We start from the raw sequence: 20,214 nt of genomic DNA, 5'->3' as shown, positions 1-20,214 counted from the left end.
ATGTCTAAACTTTTTCCATAAATGCACAACCTTTTTCTTTACCATCTTATGCCACAAATTTGTCAATGAGAACCGTTGTTAAGTGTGCAAATTAAACATGCATTGTAAGACAAACTGATGTTACGTATACATTTTTATTGTCTGCCAGGCTGGTCTTAGCTGGGAGACAAGCTGGAACGTCCAGCTAAAACCAGCCTAGCCAGGCTGGGAGACCAGCTAAAACCAATTACTTCTAGCTTAAACCAGCCTAGGCTGGTTTTAGCTTTTTCAGCATGGACTTTACTGTGCAATCTCATATTTTGGTTCTTCAAATAAAAGAAATGTTATTTCCTGCTTCTCTAGGTGTCAATTGCGGTTGGCTTGGCTGGCTTCGCCTGCGTTCTCCTTGTCGTTATGTTTGTGCTAATCAACAAATATGGCAGACGCTCAAAGTTTGGCATGAAAGGTAAGCCAGTGTAAACTATTCAGCGGGAAACTTGGCACATTGCGTTATTAGTGAATAAGTGTGACATCAACTGACTCAGTTTTTTTTTTTTTTATACCAACAACTGTGATTTGTAGGAAGTGACATGCTAAAACGCTATGCTAATTGTTCTATTTTAACAATTTGCTTTGATTTAAACTCTTTAGCTTGTTGGCCTTGTTTGACATTTTTAATTGTTCAGCAAGGCCAAATCAGGTTGGATTTAGCAAATGTTTCTGAGGGATTTCAGACGTGTATGTACATCTTTAATCTTTGATTAAACTGAGTCCTTATGTCTGTCGTGTTTACTGATTTCAAGGAATAATGAGCCTGATGGAGTTTCAGCCACAGTTTTGGTCTCTAAATAGGATTCATATGTTACTGTGCTGGATGGACCCTTGGGTTTGTGTGAAGTCCAAGCCTATGCATTGCTGGCGAGCAGTTAGCAGACGCCGTAGTTAGCCGTCACTTTGCTTACGTGCTGGGATGGCGGGATGCTAGGCTCAGTCATGCTTTCCTGATTCTCCAATGGGTTTGGCAGGGTTGTTGTTTTCCTCTCTCCTCTCAGAATCCTCCAAAGCGCGGTCTGTTTGGCTACCCGTTATGCATTTTGGCTGCTTTTTTAGCTGTAGCGGTGGGAAACAACCCTGTTTTGCGTCCCAGCTCTGACATGAAACCCAGAAATTTAGAATTTTCCCCCTTGACATTTTAGTCGTTATGAATATGACTCATCCGGATGTCATATAATGGCTTAGTAATGAACGTTACGTTGACATGTAGGCTCGTGTGGAACCGTGCAACACCAATTACACTACAACCAACACAAATGCTCATGTATCAAAGGGATAATTAATGTGATGCTTTCGGTCCCCTGAGCTTCTTGCCATGTTGTATTTTTCATTCAACATCAACTGGAATGTAATCAGTGGCTCTGTCTGGTGGTAACGGTGTCAGAGTACCCATAAGCCCCTTGTACGGCGCAGACAGAGCTCAAAATGAATGCGTGCCGTGTTGGCTGACTGTGTCTTGCCTTGGCACAATGCCACGTTCATTGACTTTCTCCGTTTCACTTTGGTTCCCACGGGGACACTCTCCCCCCCTCTTTCTACCGTGTTTTACAACTGCTACCCTTGTCTCTTCTCTACTCCAATCCCTTTATACCCTCCCACCCTCTTCCGTCTGTTACCCCCCACTCTTGTTGACAGAAAGCGAGAACTCTCAATCCTTTTTTAACAAAGCTAATTAATTGGAGATTAAGCCGATAACGTAAACGGATGTGGAATTAAGCAAGAGAATGGAGGGAAGAGAGCTCTGGATGGTGCTGGAAGAAGTCCGGCTGCCGGTTCCGGCTTGATCCGCCTCGTTCCGGCTGTTTGGGTCTCCAGCAAATTACAGATGATTGTTGTTTGCTTTGGTTTGCTTGTACCCTTTTATTTAGACTCTAGAAAGAAACAACATCCATATATATTTTTTCCTTTTTTCTAAGACTATAAAGCAAACATAGATGAGCCATGGCTTATTGTTGGGTACTTGTTTGGTACTTGTTTTTGATATCAGGTTGCATCTGGAACTTATTTAAATCTTTTAGTCACTTAATAGTTGTTAAACGTATGTATGTATGTATAAAATTGAATTAATGAAATATATTGTATGTTAAATGTGACTGGCAACAACCTTGTATTGTCTTTTATTATATTAAATAAAATTTAATAAAATTCTAAATTTGCGCATAATACAGGTAGGGTAAAATGCTCTTTTAAATAGATGGCAGTTAAACTTGTACTATAATGTGCATAATGTTTTTATTAATAACATAAAAAATAAAAATAACAAATAACATGATGCTACAGTAATATTTAATTACTGTTTTTATATTTATGAATTTATATTTTAAATATTCAAACGGTGCATTTAATGTTCTAGGTATGTATGTATTATATATTTATAGATGTGTATATATTTTCTATTTGTAGATTTAAGATTTTTTTTTTTTTAATTTCTTTTAGACAGCTTTACCACAGTCCCCTCATTCTGCTAAATGCTGCTATAGTATCAGACTTCATTTCTTGGCCTTGAGCCTACTTTGGCCCTCAAGTCTGACCTCAAAGCGGCAAGCGCCTGGGGATAAAATGTGGCCCGCTGTCACCCTATTCAGCGATTTTATTATTCCTTTATTCGAAATCAAACAGTAGCCCTTTCTCTCCGACTGTCTGAGCTGAGAGCGGTGGAAAAAGCTGTTTGTACTCTGGTATTGAGACTTTACATTATTCTTTTGGTTCTCATCCAATGCGATGAATGAGAGTTGTTCATATGAACTGAGGCGTAAATAATCTTAATCTACTCCTGTGGTGAAAAGAAAAAGATTCGGTCCAGGGAACGCACAAAGTCCTTCAAAAAACATTAGTATTTTTCTGAAGTACTTGTAAATGAAGCTGTTCGGGGAGATGGAGCTTTTTTGTCTCCATTTTGGATGTTACTGGAGGTACGTCGCTTTCTCTCGTGTCCTCAGATGCTTCCTGGAGGAGACCGAAGCGAAGATATCTGGAGAGATCTGGGTCCGGTCTTTGTTCATCTGCAAGTGCTACCTGGCATCGCTGGCTCTCTAAAGCAGGACCGCAGGGTGTTTAAAGCACCCCGCCTCCTGATTCTTATTCCAGCCCGCATCTTACGTCTGAGTTAAACTTTCTCTGAGGGCTTGCAGTGAGATCCCATTATTACCATCTTAAATCTGACAGCAGGGCTCTCACACAAATGGAAAAGGCTTTTCTCTCTCTCTATCTCTCTCTCTCTCTCAGAAGTCCTTACATCTGAAAAAGAATGTGTGTAAAGTATATATGCGTGTGTGTGTGTGTGTGTATATATATGAGAGATCTGTAGCTCCAGTGCTTGCATTCATCCTTCTGGTTCAATAAAATAGACAGCCGTAGTTCTGCACTTCCAGACTTCATTTCTGTGGATACGGAGCTCAATTGCTTTTCTTCAGGTTACTTGTGTCAGTCTGTTTAATTTGACTCAAAGCATATCGCTCATTACAGACTTAGTAATCCTTAAACATCAATAGCACATCGCACTTCCTGTGATTTACGTATATTTGCATGATTTATGTTTCTTTTTTTTAACTCTTTGGTGGCGTTTTTGCCCTCAGAGGCTTCCTGTGGTGTCTCAGTCAATTAAAAGTGCGTTTGAAACGGATGTTGCTCTGCTTTTGTATGAAGAATGATTAACTTAACCCCATCAGAGATCTCTTACAAGTCTAAGGGGTGAATTCATGAGCCATGGATTATTATCTTGTTTAATGAATGATTTGGGGGTTCATCTACGAGATGCTTAATTGTTGTGTAGAAATAATGGCATGTGTGAGGGATTACGCTGTGACAGACATTGCTTTAAGAAAATGATTATAACAATTGTATGCCAAATAATATGTAATATTAATATTAACATCGTATACCAAATTATATTAAATTTGTTTTATTAAAAATTTTCAGTTTAGTTTATTTTTAATATTTATAGATTTATTCACTTGGCAATTATATATTTGGCACAAAAACAACAATTTAAAGATAACAACAATAATGTTATTATTAATAATATTAGTAATATTATTATTCTGTGGATGTTCCTGTTTTTAAATATTTTATCACATTACTTATTACTGTAGGTTTCTTACAGATGGTTATTATTATTATTATTATTATTATTATTATTATTATTATTGGTAGTAGTATTCTTATTTTATTTTATTGCAATGCGTTTTAGAATTATAATAAATTGAATAATTATCATTTAATTTTTATCTGCTTAAAATCTGCGTAAACATTCATAGCTTTTACAATGATATTATTTATTTATCATTAAAAAATACTCCATAACCCTACATGGCCAAGGCTCTGTGTTGTATTGATGAGAAACTGCTCAAATTAATTTCTCCAGCAGGCAGTTGTTTGGTCCCTTTTATAGTATGTTAGCATTTATGCTAGCAGCACCGAAGTACAAAACATGCCAAGTTAGTTCATCTCAAGCTTTAGTTCTTTCAGAGATTGACCCATGAGCAGAAATGACAAATGGTTCTGTAGACCTTCTAGTTTCCTCTCCCTCATCTATACTGCTCCAGTGCATCTAATGAGAGATTGTGTGCTAGCAGCAGCCTGATTAAACTTCAGCTAGTGTGACACCAGCTGGAGATTGTTCACTCTGTGTTTATTCTTCTAACATGCGGTATGCTTGATTTATTTCGGTGTTCGGGTTATAATTACCGATCTTTTTGAAAAGCATAATGAAGAGGAGATGAGGAAGACGACCAATGTGCGACCTCATTTGTTCTCATTGACAAGGGTGGTAATCGGTGATCGATCGTAGATGACTGAACTGTAGTGGCTACAGAAACCCAATCTCCCCCAACACACACACACACACACACACACACACACACACACTTCAGCTGTCCTCAGTTCTGGCCTTGCAGCTTCACAGAAGTGATTTGATTCTGACCTCACCAGGTGTAGTGCTGAGTTTGCTTTACTGTGAAATCTGCCATATAAAGCATTTCTTTATGTAGCTGTGAATGACCCATTTTATTGTTGCACCGTCAAACAAATGTCTTTCTTTAGGTCCTTCATTTGTTCTTTCTACTTGCGTTGTCTTCCAACTACCTTCTTTTTTTTTTTTCCCTTACCCTTTTCAGCTTTTTTTTCTCACCGTGCCTTCCTTCCTACTTTAATTTGCCCTTTCTTTTTCTTTCTTTCTTTCTTTCTTTCTTTCTTTCTTTCTTTCTTTCTTTCTTTCCCTCTTTTTCTTTCTTTCTTTTCTTTCTTTCTTTTTTTCTTTCTTTTCTTTTTCTTTCTTTCTCTTTCTTTCTTTCTTTTTTTCTTTTTCTTTCTTTCTTTTTTCTTTCTTTCTTTCTTTCTTTTTCTTTCTCTTTCTTTCTTTCTTTCTTTCTTTTTTCTTTCTTTTCTTTCTTTCTTTCTTTTCTTTCTTGGTGGGTGGGGGGAATTATATATTCAACAATTAAGCACTTTTTTTTTTTTTTTTTTTTTTTGTAACTTTTGAATGCTTGAGACCATAAAATCAACCACCCTGTAGATGATACAATTTAGTTATTTGCTAAGTTAATTTTTATTTTTTTTTAACTCTCATTGAAATATGTATGTCTCTTCGCTTTTTGTGCCACAGTTTTTCTGTACCTTGCTGCGTGTTTCCTCGCAGTTTCAAAGAGAAATGTCCACCGAGCGGTGCTAAAACACAGGTTCAATACGTGAACCCTGGCATGTTTTTATTACGTTGCTGTAGGTACATATTGCGACGGTTCAGAATTCAAATAATCGGGGACTGCCATTCAGTGTAAATTTTCTTTTGGAAACCACTGAGATATTTACTTATTCCGTACATATTTTGCGTTTCGCTAAAAAGTGCACCCAGGTATGTTTGTCATGCGAGCATATAGTTTTTGTTTTGAGGGAGGGGGCACAACAATACTATTCTGCTTAGGGCAGCCATTTGGCCACAAGACCACATAGCCTCTTTCCTTCCTAATGTCTTTGCTTCATTACCACTTCCCCTTTGTCTTCTTTTCACGATAAACCTACTTGCGATTTGCGCACGTGAAATCCGCATGATTAATAGTTACACAGTGGAGACTACAAAGACTACAGGTCTTATCCATTTGTTTATGATTCTTGGTGGGCTTGGAACCACATTCATATTTTACGTGCATCCATTTTTATCTGATGTAACGATTCCAACTGGCTGTGCTATTTCAGAGTTCAGCACCTTCCCTTTAGGGAATGCTGAGATTCATCTGGTGATATAACATCGGAAGGAGAAGCGAGGAAAAAGAGGCTTTTAAAACAAAAAGAACAGGACAAGAGAACAAATGATTCTATTAAGCATCCGCTGCTTGTCGTCCTTCAACGATAGATTCCCTGCCAAAAGGCCGAATGGAATAAAATTCTTTCCCCCCCCCCTCTTAGCAGTGGCCTTGTATCTAAATAAAATCTCACTCTTTGCCCAGGAAGCTTTACTTTGAACCAGGACAGTGTAATGATGTTAGAGTTATGTAATTGCAAGTCAAATGCAATGTTTTCCATCTTTCCAGAGCATTGACTGTCATGTTCTTGGTTTTTCTTTTGAGTAAGTGTTATACATCTGTCATACTGTTGGTGTCTGCATCCAGTTAGATTTACAGAAGTGATCTGATAAACACTAAGAAATAAAGTTATGAAAGATGTAAATGGGAGACGTTACATATCAGTGTGCCTTTTAGTACCCAAAAATACAAAAGTCTGCTTTTTGAAAAATCTATTTGAGGTTTCAAATAACTTTTGTAAAAATAAAACCTCAAAATATGGATAAAATAATGTCCCATCATCATTTAGGGTAACCTACATTTTTGTGTAAAAATGTTAAGACATTTATGGGCATTCATAAATGTTCTGTTTTTATTTAAATGATGGATATTATTAAAAAAATGTGGAGATTGGCAGAAATAACTTAATGTAACCTTATTTATGTATGTTCAGCATAAATATGACCAGTTTATATTTTGTATTTGTAGGCCTAATGCATATTTAAAATTTCTATAAAAATGATCATATTATACAGAATAAAAGTGATTGCACTACACAGTATTTATAATATGAAGTAGTATTAGATCAGTTCAGAAAGTGGTCCTCTTATCAACCGCTCCATTGCAGCCATGTTACCGCTTGTGTTGTGGCCCGTGATAGTTTTATAATTAGTAACTTTATATCAGTGGTTTCTCGTTTTGACTTTACATGTTAGCTTCGATGAGTGTACCACAGGACACTTAAAATCCCGATCAATAACACACTTTCAATTCACCACCACCTCTACCTGTTTCTCTGGCCGCTTGCACACAGTCGGTTCTCACTCTCTCCACAGTTGATTGGAGTTGCCAGTGATGGCCTGAGCTGCACTGTCATTTGTCACTGTCCATTTTTGTGCGGTGTCTACCTCTACCTCCCGTGACCCCCGGCGTGTGAGAGCAGGCACCTGCGCTCTGAGAACCGGGCTCCACGTGTCAGCTGGTGAACTGGAGCTGCCAGAGCAGGGGCGGGGCCTGACAGACAGCGTATTAAACTCTGACACTCACGCCACGACTCTCTCCCGTCCCCTCTGTGACTAACCAACCGCTTTCAGACCCCAGCACCTCCACCTTGTCTGCTTTAGTCGTCTTCAGTCTATCCCGGCCCCCATCACCCTGACACTTTCCCTTCAGCTTCCTGATGCTCTGTGCGCTCTCTTCTCCTTTCGTCTCACCCACCATCCAAACGTCTGTCACAAGGGTTTTTGCTTTCCTTTGTGCACCATTACCTGTGTAGTGCTGAAGGGCGATTAGTACACTCCACTGAAACAAAGTATAACACTCCTGACTGACTCTCAGCCATGAAGCCTGACCCAGAGCAGTGCTGGAGTCTAAAGCACGGCTGAATATAATTCTGGCACAAGGATTTTGCATGATTTTTACATTTATTAAGTTAAGCTATGTATGTATCTTTATCTATCTGAGTGTATTTAATATATATATATATAATATGTCTATCTATATGAGAACATATACATCTTGTGTGTGTATATATACACAGTAAGATATATCTATGCGCATATTTATATAATATATATCGTTCTATGTATCTATGAGTGTATTTAATATCTATCTATCTAGCTATCTGCACATATGTAACAATCCATAAAATATAATTGTATAATAATATAATAACAGGACCTTATATAATGAAAAATGAAGAGAACTGGTCAATAATCAGGATTAATATCATATATAAGGCATTTATATTGTTTTGGCAGACACTTTAATGCAGTTAAATGGTCATTGATTGCATATTTAACAGGCTTTTGAAGACTGACATGCATTTATGTCTCATTTTTAGAAGCAATGATATGTCAATCTGGCCAAACAAACATATAAGCCATGTAGAAAAATCAGGACAAAATGTTTTATTCAATAAAATGCAAAACTGGAGCGATTTATCCATCCAGTTATAATACAGGTCAGCTCTGCAACATGGGTAGGATGCTGAAGCTATGCATTAAACTAGACATGTCCCGCTGTATACATCAGAGCGGAAATCTCCTTTATAGCCAAATGTACATTTGTATGAAACAAGAAAATACTGCGTTAAGATCAGCCCATTCTCTGATCCATCTATCTCCATGTGCAGGGCTTAAGAGGGGAACATGGCACCGTTTTCCATCGCCCGCAGGCCTCTTTCCCATCTGCCATCATTTCTTTGCTCTGAAACAAAACAGGAGCCCCTCAGACCCTTTTATTTATTTACTGTATGGCAGTTAAAGATAGATGAGAAGAACCCTGGAGAATCTGGCTCCACTCCACTGTCACTGTCCTAGAAATAGAACAGAGCGATGAAGGGGCAGAGCCTTCGTAATCGCCGCAGTATCAAAGACAGGGCCCCAATGAAAAGAAGGCCGACCGAGGAGGCTTCTGGGACTCCTCGGGCGAGCTACTCCATCTGAGCTTCTGCCAGGGTCGTCCTGGGAATGTGTTGGCACTGCTTTCGCAGGGCTTGACTGCTCGTTATTTCTTAGTGCATCCATACAACAAAAAATGATCTCTTTCAGATTTGGAGCATTGACTGATGCCGACTAGGGAGTGTTTTTATTTTTTGTTCCCATGAGAAATTCAGAGACGAGGGAGTTGCGTCAGCAGATAGAAACTTAGTCGGCTAACTTAAAAAAAAAAAAAAAAAGTTTGATTCATTTTGGTGAATCAGTTTATTCTAAATGGTTCTCATTCTCACATGAAATGTTGGCATGTTGTACTGGAATTAGGTTGTTCTAAATCATTATATATAACGTTGAAAAGATGAATTTATTCAAATGAATGTTCATCCTGAACAATCATTTCTCTTTCATGCAGTATTGGAATGTTTGATTCATTCTAGTGAATCAGTTTATTTTAGATGGCTTTCTCTCTCATACTGGAATGTTAAGTTCATCTAGTTTGTTCTAAATTTTCTTAGATGTAATGTTGACATGTAACATTCATTTTATTGTGTTTTTTAGCTATCTAGTCTTAAAATGCTTGATTCATTCTAGTGAATTGGTTTCTTAAATGGTTTTCACTCTCAAATGTAGTTTTGGGATGTTTGATTTATTCTAGTGAATTGGTTTGTTCTAGATGGTTCTCTTTTTTTTCTTAGATACATGTTAGGTTTGTTCTAGTGAAGCATCCATTTATACACTCACACTCGCGTTCAAATTGATGCACAACAGTATATACTTTATTTCTGTCCATTCCCAAATGTTTAAATTGTAATCTGATATATTTGATTTAAAGTTGATTTAAACTACGTTGTAATTAGCTTAAATGCAGTTTGCAACCTTTCTGTTGCTTAGTTAACTAATTTTTTTAAAGCAGGACCTTAACTGTAGACTAAATGATGACTAACTTTTAGCTTAGCATGCTACGCTTTTAAAATAGCTTCCCCAGCACTGCTAATTATTTAGTAGAACTTTTAAAGCACTTCATTGATTTTCATTTCAAACTAATTTAGTTCAGCTCAAAGTATTATGTTTTAAAAAAGCAAGGCCAAAGGCGGGCTACAGATCATGTCGCTAGGCTTCAAATGGCCGTGCGTTAAAGACTTTCACCCAAATATATGGGCACAAAACAGGCTGTTCTACTCGCTCCCCTAAGGAAAGCAGTCTTCAGCAAACGTTCATTAGCATTTTAATTGGATGCTTAAAGATATACATAATTATGAGTTCCCTCGCAGAAAAGTGAATGTTTAAGTACTGTCTTGTAGCGCTAAACAGCTGTATACCCACTTGTGCTCAGGCGATCAGTGTTCCCTGGCGCTATATGTAAAGGTGGAGCTGAGTCAGGAACAGGTAGTTGGGACAGATGAATGGTCTTGGAAATTCAGCACTTTTTTTGCTATGCTAAAATGTAGCGGATAATGAGGCACTTGAGTTTACTTATGGGGTAAGCAGTGCGGCTGCTGCATTTGATATGCTGTTTGTCATAATTTGTGGTTGGGGTTTTTTTGCTTGCATCAAGCATGTTTTTTTTTGTTTTTTTTTTTCTCTGCATGAGGATAAGAAAACCGTTTTCCTTGCTGTTTTTCTTGCTGTATAACCATGAGGTTTGTAGTATGTATTACATGTGTATTACACACACTTGTTACACTCATAATTCAGAACTTTACAATAATGTTAATAACGCTGTATGAAGTCTGCATTGTCTGCATTTTTTTGTACATTTTAAAGTTTAATACAATCTAATGAATGAACGTCAGTGAATCGTCTTAAAGGGGACTTGACCCTCTTTTTATTCGTAATATACTGTCTTGGAAAATGCTTATTTTCTCATTTCTACACTTGAAAGAGAGATTCTGAATTTGGCCATCATTTAAACTGTCAGCAATTCTTACTGCACTTTTAAACTCTTATTTTGAAGGAAATTGAGCTTCAGTGAAAACAACAAAAACCTGCTATGAAAATAAAGCTGGTGTGTTCCCAGATGTGCGCTAAATACCCAGAACATGCAGTAATGGAGTTCAAAACACAATTTAAAGACCCTGTATGTTATAATAAAAATAATAAGTTTAAATGTATTTTAAAACTGCGCTTTTTGTCTGGAAGGCATTTCATATCATGTGACCACGATAATATTGTTTTGCTATCACAGTATCACAATATTAATAATATTGTTTGCTTTTTATTTGCACAACTTCTAGCTACTCTGCCTTTTACATGAGTATAAAGGTGGCAATTAATTTTTTTTGCTGCTTTTACATTTTTTCAAAGTAACTGACAATAGTGTTTAAAACATATAGCACTTGTGCTTGTGTAATATTGCCTCCATATATATATTAATGTTGCTTGCCTTGGACATTGTTAGCCAGAATCCCTTTCATTTTTCGATCCACAAATAGAGTTGCAACTATGACACATGAGTTATGAAGTTTTCTTGACACTGCAGAGACATGCTACTATAAAAAAAAAAAGTGACTCTGTTGACGTCTGGTCCCACATAGACGAGGAAAATGCCTCAGATGGTTTCGAATTCCTGTGACAGTGACAGTTAAAATGGTAGATCCTCGGCCAGAGACGTTTCTTCTTATGTAGAGAGATCTGATGGCGAGCTTTGTTCAGCCTTGCTTTGGAAAGCTTCAAACAGGCAAGCGTGAAGCGACCCAAAAGAATCCACAGTCCTCGGCTTTCAAGACAGCAGGCTAATTGGTGAATATCTCAAGCTTGGCTAATGTCTGAGTGTTGTTTAAAGAAGAAAAAGGGGTGGGACTTCCCTCATAAGGCAGTTCAATGGCTGCTTTGATGGTGTGTTTATGCTAGTTCTCTGCAGGCCGCTTGATTTCGTGTACATGGTGCCGCTTCGCAGCATACCAGTGTTGAGGGGCACATGGGAGATTCAACAGAAATGTCTGATGAAACTAATTACGCTACATTCAAAGGAGCTTCAGCATGTTGAATTGGTCTGTGCATTTGCTTTTAAGGGGAAAACTTTCAGACAGCTTTCCTCAGTTAGAGCTAATGCCGTTTCATCATTCTACGGTAATGAAAGCGTTTGCATGTACAGCGAGGGAGGATGAGGGTTTGAAAGTTTTGTTAAAACTTGAGAACTGATTCCTCCAGTAATTAATGGTATTCAGCAGATAGTACAAGTATGTCTTGTTTTCACTCTTACCTCAGGCAAAAACATTGACAGCTAAACCGAGAGTAAAATGAGGGATGTCATAAACTATGTCTAACCTGCTAACGTTTCCAACGTTAAAGTTTTCTTGCCGAAATCAAACTATTCCATAAAGTAATGAAAAGACGGGCAAACAGAACACATTTGCAACATAGCTATTTGGACCAGTGCAATATAAATAGATGTAGGTTTTTTTTTTACAGTTGTAATACAGCAGTTGACTGTATTCATGAGTCATTAATTCTAAAATAAAAAATATATATTAAAAAAAGATTTATTTTATTGCTCAGAGTAAATTTTGTAAATTTTATATGCTTATATTTTAATTTAAAATAATACAATTCCTTTTAGTAGTGTAGTAGTGGTGGTGTTTTTTTTTTTTTTAATTAATACCATGTTAAATAAGTATTATTATTATTATTATTATTATTATTATTATTATTATTATTATTATTTACAATGGTTTTGAAATGTTGCTTTTTATTCATTTTATTCATGCTGCTGCTACTACAAATACTCCTACTAATAATAATAATAATAATAATAATAATACACACAAACACGTTAGCATTTGCAACCATGCATTTTTTGATTTTCTAAAAACAATTTATGCATTTCGATACCACCTTCAAATTGTCACATCTTTGTCATGTGTCATTTAACAAATTTGTGTCCCAATAAACCACAATTGCCGAAGCGCGCACACAATTATAAAATTTTATAAAACAATTCTGATTACAATTAGTTACAATTAAAGTTTGTGTATGTATATGTATATATATGTGTGTGTGTGTGTATATATAAATAAATATATATATTTTTTAAATTTTCCTAAAGAATCAAATTTCCTATACTGTACATGATAAAACGACCACAGGAAGTTGGGTCACATTGCTTTGTAAATCTTTTTTCTGCCATCATCAGGATATTTCAGCTGCAGTGTTTTCATCAGCGTGTGTAGATGCCCTCAGGTTGGAGTTGAGTTCTCCAGTGACTGGCCTGCGCACTGGGCCGGTGTCCTCATTGGATGTGGCCTCTGGATGGTTCTCTCCCTGGGGCTCTTCTCAAATGAGAACTCCGGCTTCTTAATGTTTCATGAGGGGATCTTTCAATTTTTAAGTAGCTGGGAATAATTGTTGTGTAATCACAAGCCGTTTTCCTTAATTATTCATTCGTGAAGATTGGGAGAGGCACAGTAAAGGAGGTGGGGAAGAAATAGACGGAGGGCAGGAAAAATAGAGGGATAAAAAAAGTGGCAATTGCGAGTTGACGGATAAGGATAAATGAATCCACTGAGAGCCACTTCCTGTGCTCCGCCTTCAGTTCACAGCTCTGTCTTTAATGGCCCCCAGCCAGCCGGAGGACGTTAACTCTTATTTTGCTGTATTTTTAAACCTGGCCAGAAATTATGGACTTTTCCGTTATTGGATTTCCCATTAAAGCTTGACTCTGCAGGTTGTCAATGAACAAGGATTCATTCCATGTCTTTATGGGACGCTAAGCTATCTCTGGGGTAAAAGTGGTGACTCCAGCCGAGTGTGCATGATGTTTACTAATTGGGTCTTAAACTGAGGTTGGGTTCTGCTTCTTAAAATAGGATAATAGAGCAAATAACTCAACTCGATATAATCCATTCAACTTCAACATTAAAAATGATAGCAGTTAATTGTGCACCAGAGTTTGGAGTGGTTTTTTAAATATGTATATATGCATACATGCATACACACATATTCCACACCACATATACAGCTCCACTCCAACCTGAGAGCATATATATTTTATCTCCTCTATTTACATTAGTATTTTTATTTTATTATTTTTTTTGCAATTTATTAAATGAAATTAAACAATCTTATTTATTCTGGTCAATACTGCTGCTCTATAATAATATAATTTCATTTTTATTCATACACACAATTCACCGCATGCTAAATTATATACATACAAGTCAAAGTATCGAAGTATTGCATCTTAACTTTGTGTGAAATTCGCACGTCTTGTTATTCTATTACGTCTTTGTTTGCAAGCATATTGAATCAAGGCACAGGAGGAGCTAAAGTGGTTCCTCACGGGTTACATTTGATACTCGGGGGAAAATTACTAGCGATACCATAGCATGACACACCTGAGAGCTACCCGCACAATGCTAACAGTCGCAATCATGGCTTGGACCCAGACTTCTCCCTGCAAACGCAGTCGGGGGAACAGGTTCTGGTCCAAGCTTGAGCTGTGCTTGTGGAAAAACACCTGTGCTTTCCCTCTCTCTAATGGGCTGGCTGGCACACATTTGAAGGACCTAGCCTCTTGTCAGCAATTAGACACCTGTGCGGCTGTGCATAGGCATGCAAAGGACGTACATAATTTGCAGACGTACCATTTCACGTGGCATCCTCTGTACAGAACGTTCTGTTGCCTCCGAACAAGAGGTCGCATATGCTTCGCCCCTTGGGGATCGCTAGCCTAACTAGCCTTGTGCGATTTCCAATATGCCATTTCTATATAATGTCAAACACATCTCTAATACAGCTGCCAAAATCCGAACCAGTCCCATATGCTGTAACTGGAGCAGTTACAGATTAACCTTGTTGCAGTTCATTTAAATGGTTTGCATTTTAAATGTGGAATTTGAGAAGCCCCTAAGTGCTTCTTCACGGCCCGCCAGCAGACCGCAGTGGAGCAGTTTCCTCTCGCCACGCAGTGCATTTAATCTAGAAGGCTGTGGGGACAAAGCGGATAATACCTTAACTAAGAACCCCTTAAATTGAAATCTCTGTAATTAAGTGCTTTTGTTTTGGCCTTGTTTGATGCATTTAGTGCTTCTTGTCATTGTTTGCCTGCTCTCTGTTTTAGCCCAAGTAGAATGTTCAGGCTGATAATTGAGTCCTGATAATGGCACATTTTAACGTTGCGTTATAATGGCTGTTGGCGTGTAGAGTTGCTGGATAAGTAGCTGCACTTGTCTCGCAATATTTTAAGAATGATTAGATATTTTGATATAATTTGATATAATATTTTGACGAAGAAAAAGCTTATTATTTGGAGTGCAAGTGTATTCTCAGAGATGTTTGTCTTAAAGCTTTGAGCAATTTTTTTTTTTGAATCAGGTTGAGAGGAAAGACTGAAAAAATAAACATAAAAAACCTTTAATGTTTTACCTCATTTTGTTTGCCAAGTAAATGTATTGTTACTTAAGATATTTATACCGTAAAACATGGCAAATACCGGGTAAGAAATTTTTTGATCCCATCGATGTACATTGTATAGACACAAGGAGTTAAAACTAAGCTTCAGTTGCATTTGCTTTTGCACAAGCTGTCGCTTTAAGTTATAAATTTGTCAGCTTTCTCATGCCCCAGCTGTGGGCATCCCTTTCTAGATGCCATAAATTTGACGTGCATCAATCTGCAGGAGTGGCGGGTGAAATTATGTGTGTGAAAAATTCTGGTATTGATTTCGCAACGGTCAAAGTTGGAAGGTCACCAATCATCTTTGGCTGTGACGGGCAGTATCTGTCCACCTGTCTCCAGTGAATGAGTTAGGGACCTTGGGGCAGCTGGACTGCAGCAAAGAAATCAGAAAACAACTCTGGAGGGTTGACATTACCTCACATACGCACGACATTTACTCAGTTCTGTTGTGAGCTAAATCAATAGCTTTCAACTAGCCTTGTTCATAGTCTTTGTCTAATAAAATTCAGGCAAAATGATGCTTCTACTCCATCTCTCTGGGCTATTTACCTACTTACCGAGGGAATACGTCTTGCCTAATTCCCGTCTTAACTCTCCTGTGGTATCAGGACCAGCAGACGGGCAAAACAAGCCCATCATTCTTTCAGGCAATCACATCCTATAAATAAATGGGTGGCAATTAGAATGAGAAATGTGTGTGTGCACAGCGTTCCCTCGGTTCCCTCTGCGATGGCTGTCACTTTGTGGTCTACTTTCGCCGTCATAGTCCCGCTCTCGCATACGTGTGATAGCCGAAGCTTTGTGAAGCTGGCTGTCTGATGAAACTTTGTTTTTCGGAAGACACCATAAGCTTACGAAAAAGGAAAGGTTCTCTAGGACGCCAAAGAAAAAATGAAACGCAGCTTTAAGAAAGATAATTGCCTGTCAGTCATGTTTTACACAGAATGAGGCCATTTCAAATAAGGATTTGGCAACCGGGAGACAGTTGCGTGTGGATCCGTAGAGGATGCGAAACGGTTCATCAGTGTCACGACTGGAAAAAATTTGATCTGTCAGTCATACAGACAAAACTTTTAGGTTCAACATGTTATTTACATGCTGTAGTTTCACTCTCATTCATCAGATGGAGTCAATTTTACAAAAGCAAGGTTTGCCATTTTTATGACATGTCTCTGAGACGTTCTCAGTACAGTGTTTATAATGTTTATGCTATGCTTTAAACTTGTAATAAGCATGTTATGGACCAGGTACATTTTCTCTGAGGAGAAATTTAAAAATTGGGTAAATGTTAATACGATGAAATAAAAAAAAAAAAGCATATAAATCGCTGTTTTTTCCACAGTAAAATCGTCTAGCAGTGAGTTGGTGTCTCGCCTCCCTTGAGCCCCTTGAGTTTGAACAGACTCTCTAAAGCATGCACTGGGTTTGGTGGAGGATAATTAAGAATGAATGGGGGGGGGCAGTGTAAGAGGAGGCAATGCCTCTATCGCTATATGATTGGATATGACTTATGATTGGTTCATGTGATACATCCCACCTGAGTGAACAATATAATGCGTTAAGTGTGCAGAAAATGGAAGGGGGGAAATGTGTGGGAAAGTGTATAAAATGTCAAGAACTAGAGCTAGAATATGGCTAAAGGTGTTTTGGATGGTTGCTGTGATATTCGGACTAATTTTAGAATGTTTCTGTGCGGTTGCCAAGGTGTTCTGGGAGGATGCCTGGTGTTTTCTTTCTGGTCCAAGTTAAAGGAACCCATCTTCAAGCGTTTATGATGTTTTGGTCTCTAACTATAGCTCAGTTGTCTCCTACAATGTATGTTATGGATTTAAATGGCTTAAAAATCTAAATAGTCTTAGTCTTGATGTTTTTGTTTTTTGTTTTTTTTTCATTCCATCTATTTTAATAAAAATTATTTTAATTTTAAATTCATTCACTTTTTTTATTTCAATTAAATTTTCTTAGTTAAATATTACTTAAAACTACCAGAATAAATCATTTTTTTTTATTTTCACATGCACAATTAATAGGCTGTTCTATTTGTTAAAACCAAGTATGTTACATCTAAAATACTTTTTACATTTATTAAAAATAAAATGACTCAAGGCAGCAGTTGAAACTATTATTTTTATTTAAACAATTATATTTATGAACTGATGTTCAGCTGTTCTTTTTAATAATGCAGCTATTTTAAGATCATTAGATCAAGTTCGATTTTGACAAAGTAGCGAATATAAGTGCGAGTTGTTTACTTTTTCTATTTAATTTTTTTATTAGTCTTCCCATTAAGGCAAAACTTTCCCTTCCTATTGATCTGGGTCTTGTCAGTATTTAGTTTGGTTTCTCTTTACTTTTCCTGCTCTGCTAAGGACAGATCATTTCGATTTTAAATCACCGAGCTTGATAATTGGCTTCAATTGTACAAGTCATTTACAAACTCAAGGAACCTTGATGAGCAAATGTTGCCAATTAGCTCAAGATGCAAATGAGCCAAGACAAGTGCAGGAAGTACATCCTGCTTCCCATTGTGAAGGGAGGGAAATGCTCTCTGGTGGCTTTCTGAAGGACCTCATTTCCAAAAGAGTCCTTCTTGGTAAGAGAAAGAGGGAACGTTGAAGAAGAGACGAAGCCAAACGGGTGACGCTGACTCTAGAGGACAGCCGTGGAGCAAATCTGATTAAGGCTCTATCTGTGGAACATCACAATACAGCATCAAACCCAAGTGTGAAATGAAAGCTGAAGATGTGGGTTGTATTCTTTAAAGAGTCGTGTTGTTTTTCTGTTAGCGCTTAATCAGTGTCTGAGACGAATTCGGGCTGTGCATTTGAGGAGAAGGTATACATGTTACAGGCATGAAGAGGAAAATATAATGCTCGTTGTGCCTGCGTGATAAAAAAAGGTTTTGATTTGATTTGAAACGGCGAGGAAGAAACTAGCGCGATGCTAGTCGCTGTAGGAAGAGGCAGGTTAAAACGGGACGAGAACCCTGCGGTGGCACCTACATGTGTTGTTTTTATACGCAGCGGTGCCGTCTGGATAAACACGTCGCAGACAGTCAGGCGGAAGAGGAGCGTTTCGGAGCGTGGAGAGGAGAATGAGAAAAAGGGAGGTGGTAATTAGCATTGAGGCTGCCTTTTGAGAGCGATGCAGATACCTCCTTTTTCTGATCTATTGCATTTACTTCCTGTATTTGGTCATATTTGCCCTTGAAATCGTAAGAAAAAGGAATTGCATCTTGCATTTAAAAAAGGAAACCTATTTTTAGTACTATTAGAATTTGCAACAAAAAAAAATTCGTTATAATTAAGCTGATTTCCCTTCATTTCTCTTCTGAAATGTGTCCAGTCAAAGTTTTATTCTCATTAATGATTCAGTGATAGTGATGAAATTATTATTACTGCAGTACTGTTAATTATTTATAATGGTACGGATTTATTTGGTTTTTTTTGTTTTCATTTTTGATTTTGTTTTTGACATTTTAGTAGGTTTTGATTTAGAAACCTCTACATTAGCTAAATGTAGTTTGTTTTGCTGTTTATTATTTAAATTAAATTTTTTTTTTTTTTTTTTTTTTTTTTTTTCTTTTTTTTCTTGTTCTGTTTTTTTTTTTTTTTTTTGTCTTTTCCATTCTGGCACCACTATATTAGCACAACTAGTCAAGATTATTTCGCTATTTTTTTTAATTTTATAATATTTTTATTTTTGTCTTTAGCTTCACTTTGCGTTGCTTTTTGTTTTCACCTTGTTCCTTTGCCACATCTACATTAGCTTATCCAGTGTAGCTTTTTTAAATGCCATTTAATTCTTTTATTTTTGTATTTACTTGTCTTTATGCGTGCAACCAACTGGGAAATGGGGGCGTGTCCGTGAAGCCTGTTCAAATTATTATTTCTGCATTTCTGAATGCTGAAGCTATTGCTCAGAAATTACACACTTTACTTTTAAGCAAAGCGTTTTTCCTTCTTTTGATTTTGACATGAAATACGACTCAAACCTGTTCTTGACAGGCTTTGTGAAATTCGCTCCTCGATTTATCTCACTCTTGCTCTCTCTCTATCACTGTCAACATCTGTATCCTTCCTCTTTTACTTCCTTTATTTCTCTTTCTCAGAGAGGTCGGCAGGTGATGTGTGGTTGGAGTAATGAGCCTTGGGAGATCCAGCGTTAGAACACAGGCTTTCATTAGGACTTTGAAAAGGGCAGAGGAAATCTGTGAAAGGACCATCTCTGGTTTGAGGCAGCTGACAAATTCTTCTTGTGTAGAGCTAGGCGGTAGGAGGATATGGATATATATATATATATATATATATATATATACACACACACACACCAAGCTGCTATAGAATATATCTAACATATCCGTTTTATAATATGTGTTTTTGTGTTACAAGCTGTTTTTGCACTCTTGACTATTATGAATAATCATCATATCGCCCACTCCATACAAGGAACACCAGCTCCGAGTCGACGTCTCTGGCCTCTATTTTCCATGACAACCGTGAATTAGACTGACATCATGCAGACTGGTCAACAAATCTTTCCTAATAAGCTCTTGTTGTTAATGTCATGTCGATGGTAACAACATTAATTCAATCCGAGGCCGATTCTCAACAGTGATTCATTTAAATCTAATTCTTAGCATTAATGCAATCTAATTCTGTCATATTTTGATGGAATCTCGGCCCTCGCATACATCCCGCTGCATTTTGTGCGTCCTGAATGGCTGTAAATCTGTCACGACGTGTGCGTGTGGGCAGGAGGAGAGCGTGGATCTGTGTTATTGAATGGCTGGAGTTACAGTTGGTGAGATACAGAGACACGATTGTGCGGGCGGTCGGATTTTATCACTTCCA

The 20,214-nt window shown here is 37.4% G+C and overlaps 1 protein-coding gene across 4 annotated transcripts in view; it reads left to right on the top strand.

Annotated features, from left to right (window-relative positions):
- The window catches only part of ntrk3a (neurotrophic tyrosine kinase, receptor, type 3a), a 184,417-nt gene that overhangs the window by 99,816 nt on the left and 64,387 nt on the right, over positions 1–20,214 (top strand). For all 4 annotated transcript variants that reach the window (XM_043228369.1, XM_043228368.1, XM_043228371.1 and 1 more), the window contains one exon: positions 343–445. In XM_043228369.1, coding sequence (XP_043084304.1) covers positions 343–445 — 103 coding nt within the window. The remainder of the gene's footprint in view (positions 1–342; positions 446–20,214) is intronic.

This window comes from Puntigrus tetrazona, chromosome 25 (genome assembly GCF_018831695.1).
Source record: "Puntigrus tetrazona isolate hp1 chromosome 25, ASM1883169v1, whole genome shotgun sequence".
NCBI classification, from domain to species: domain Eukaryota; kingdom Metazoa; phylum Chordata; class Actinopteri; order Cypriniformes; family Cyprinidae; genus Puntigrus; species Puntigrus tetrazona.
The sequence above is the reverse complement of the archived record's forward strand: the minus strand, read 5'-3'. Positions and strand labels throughout refer to the sequence as shown.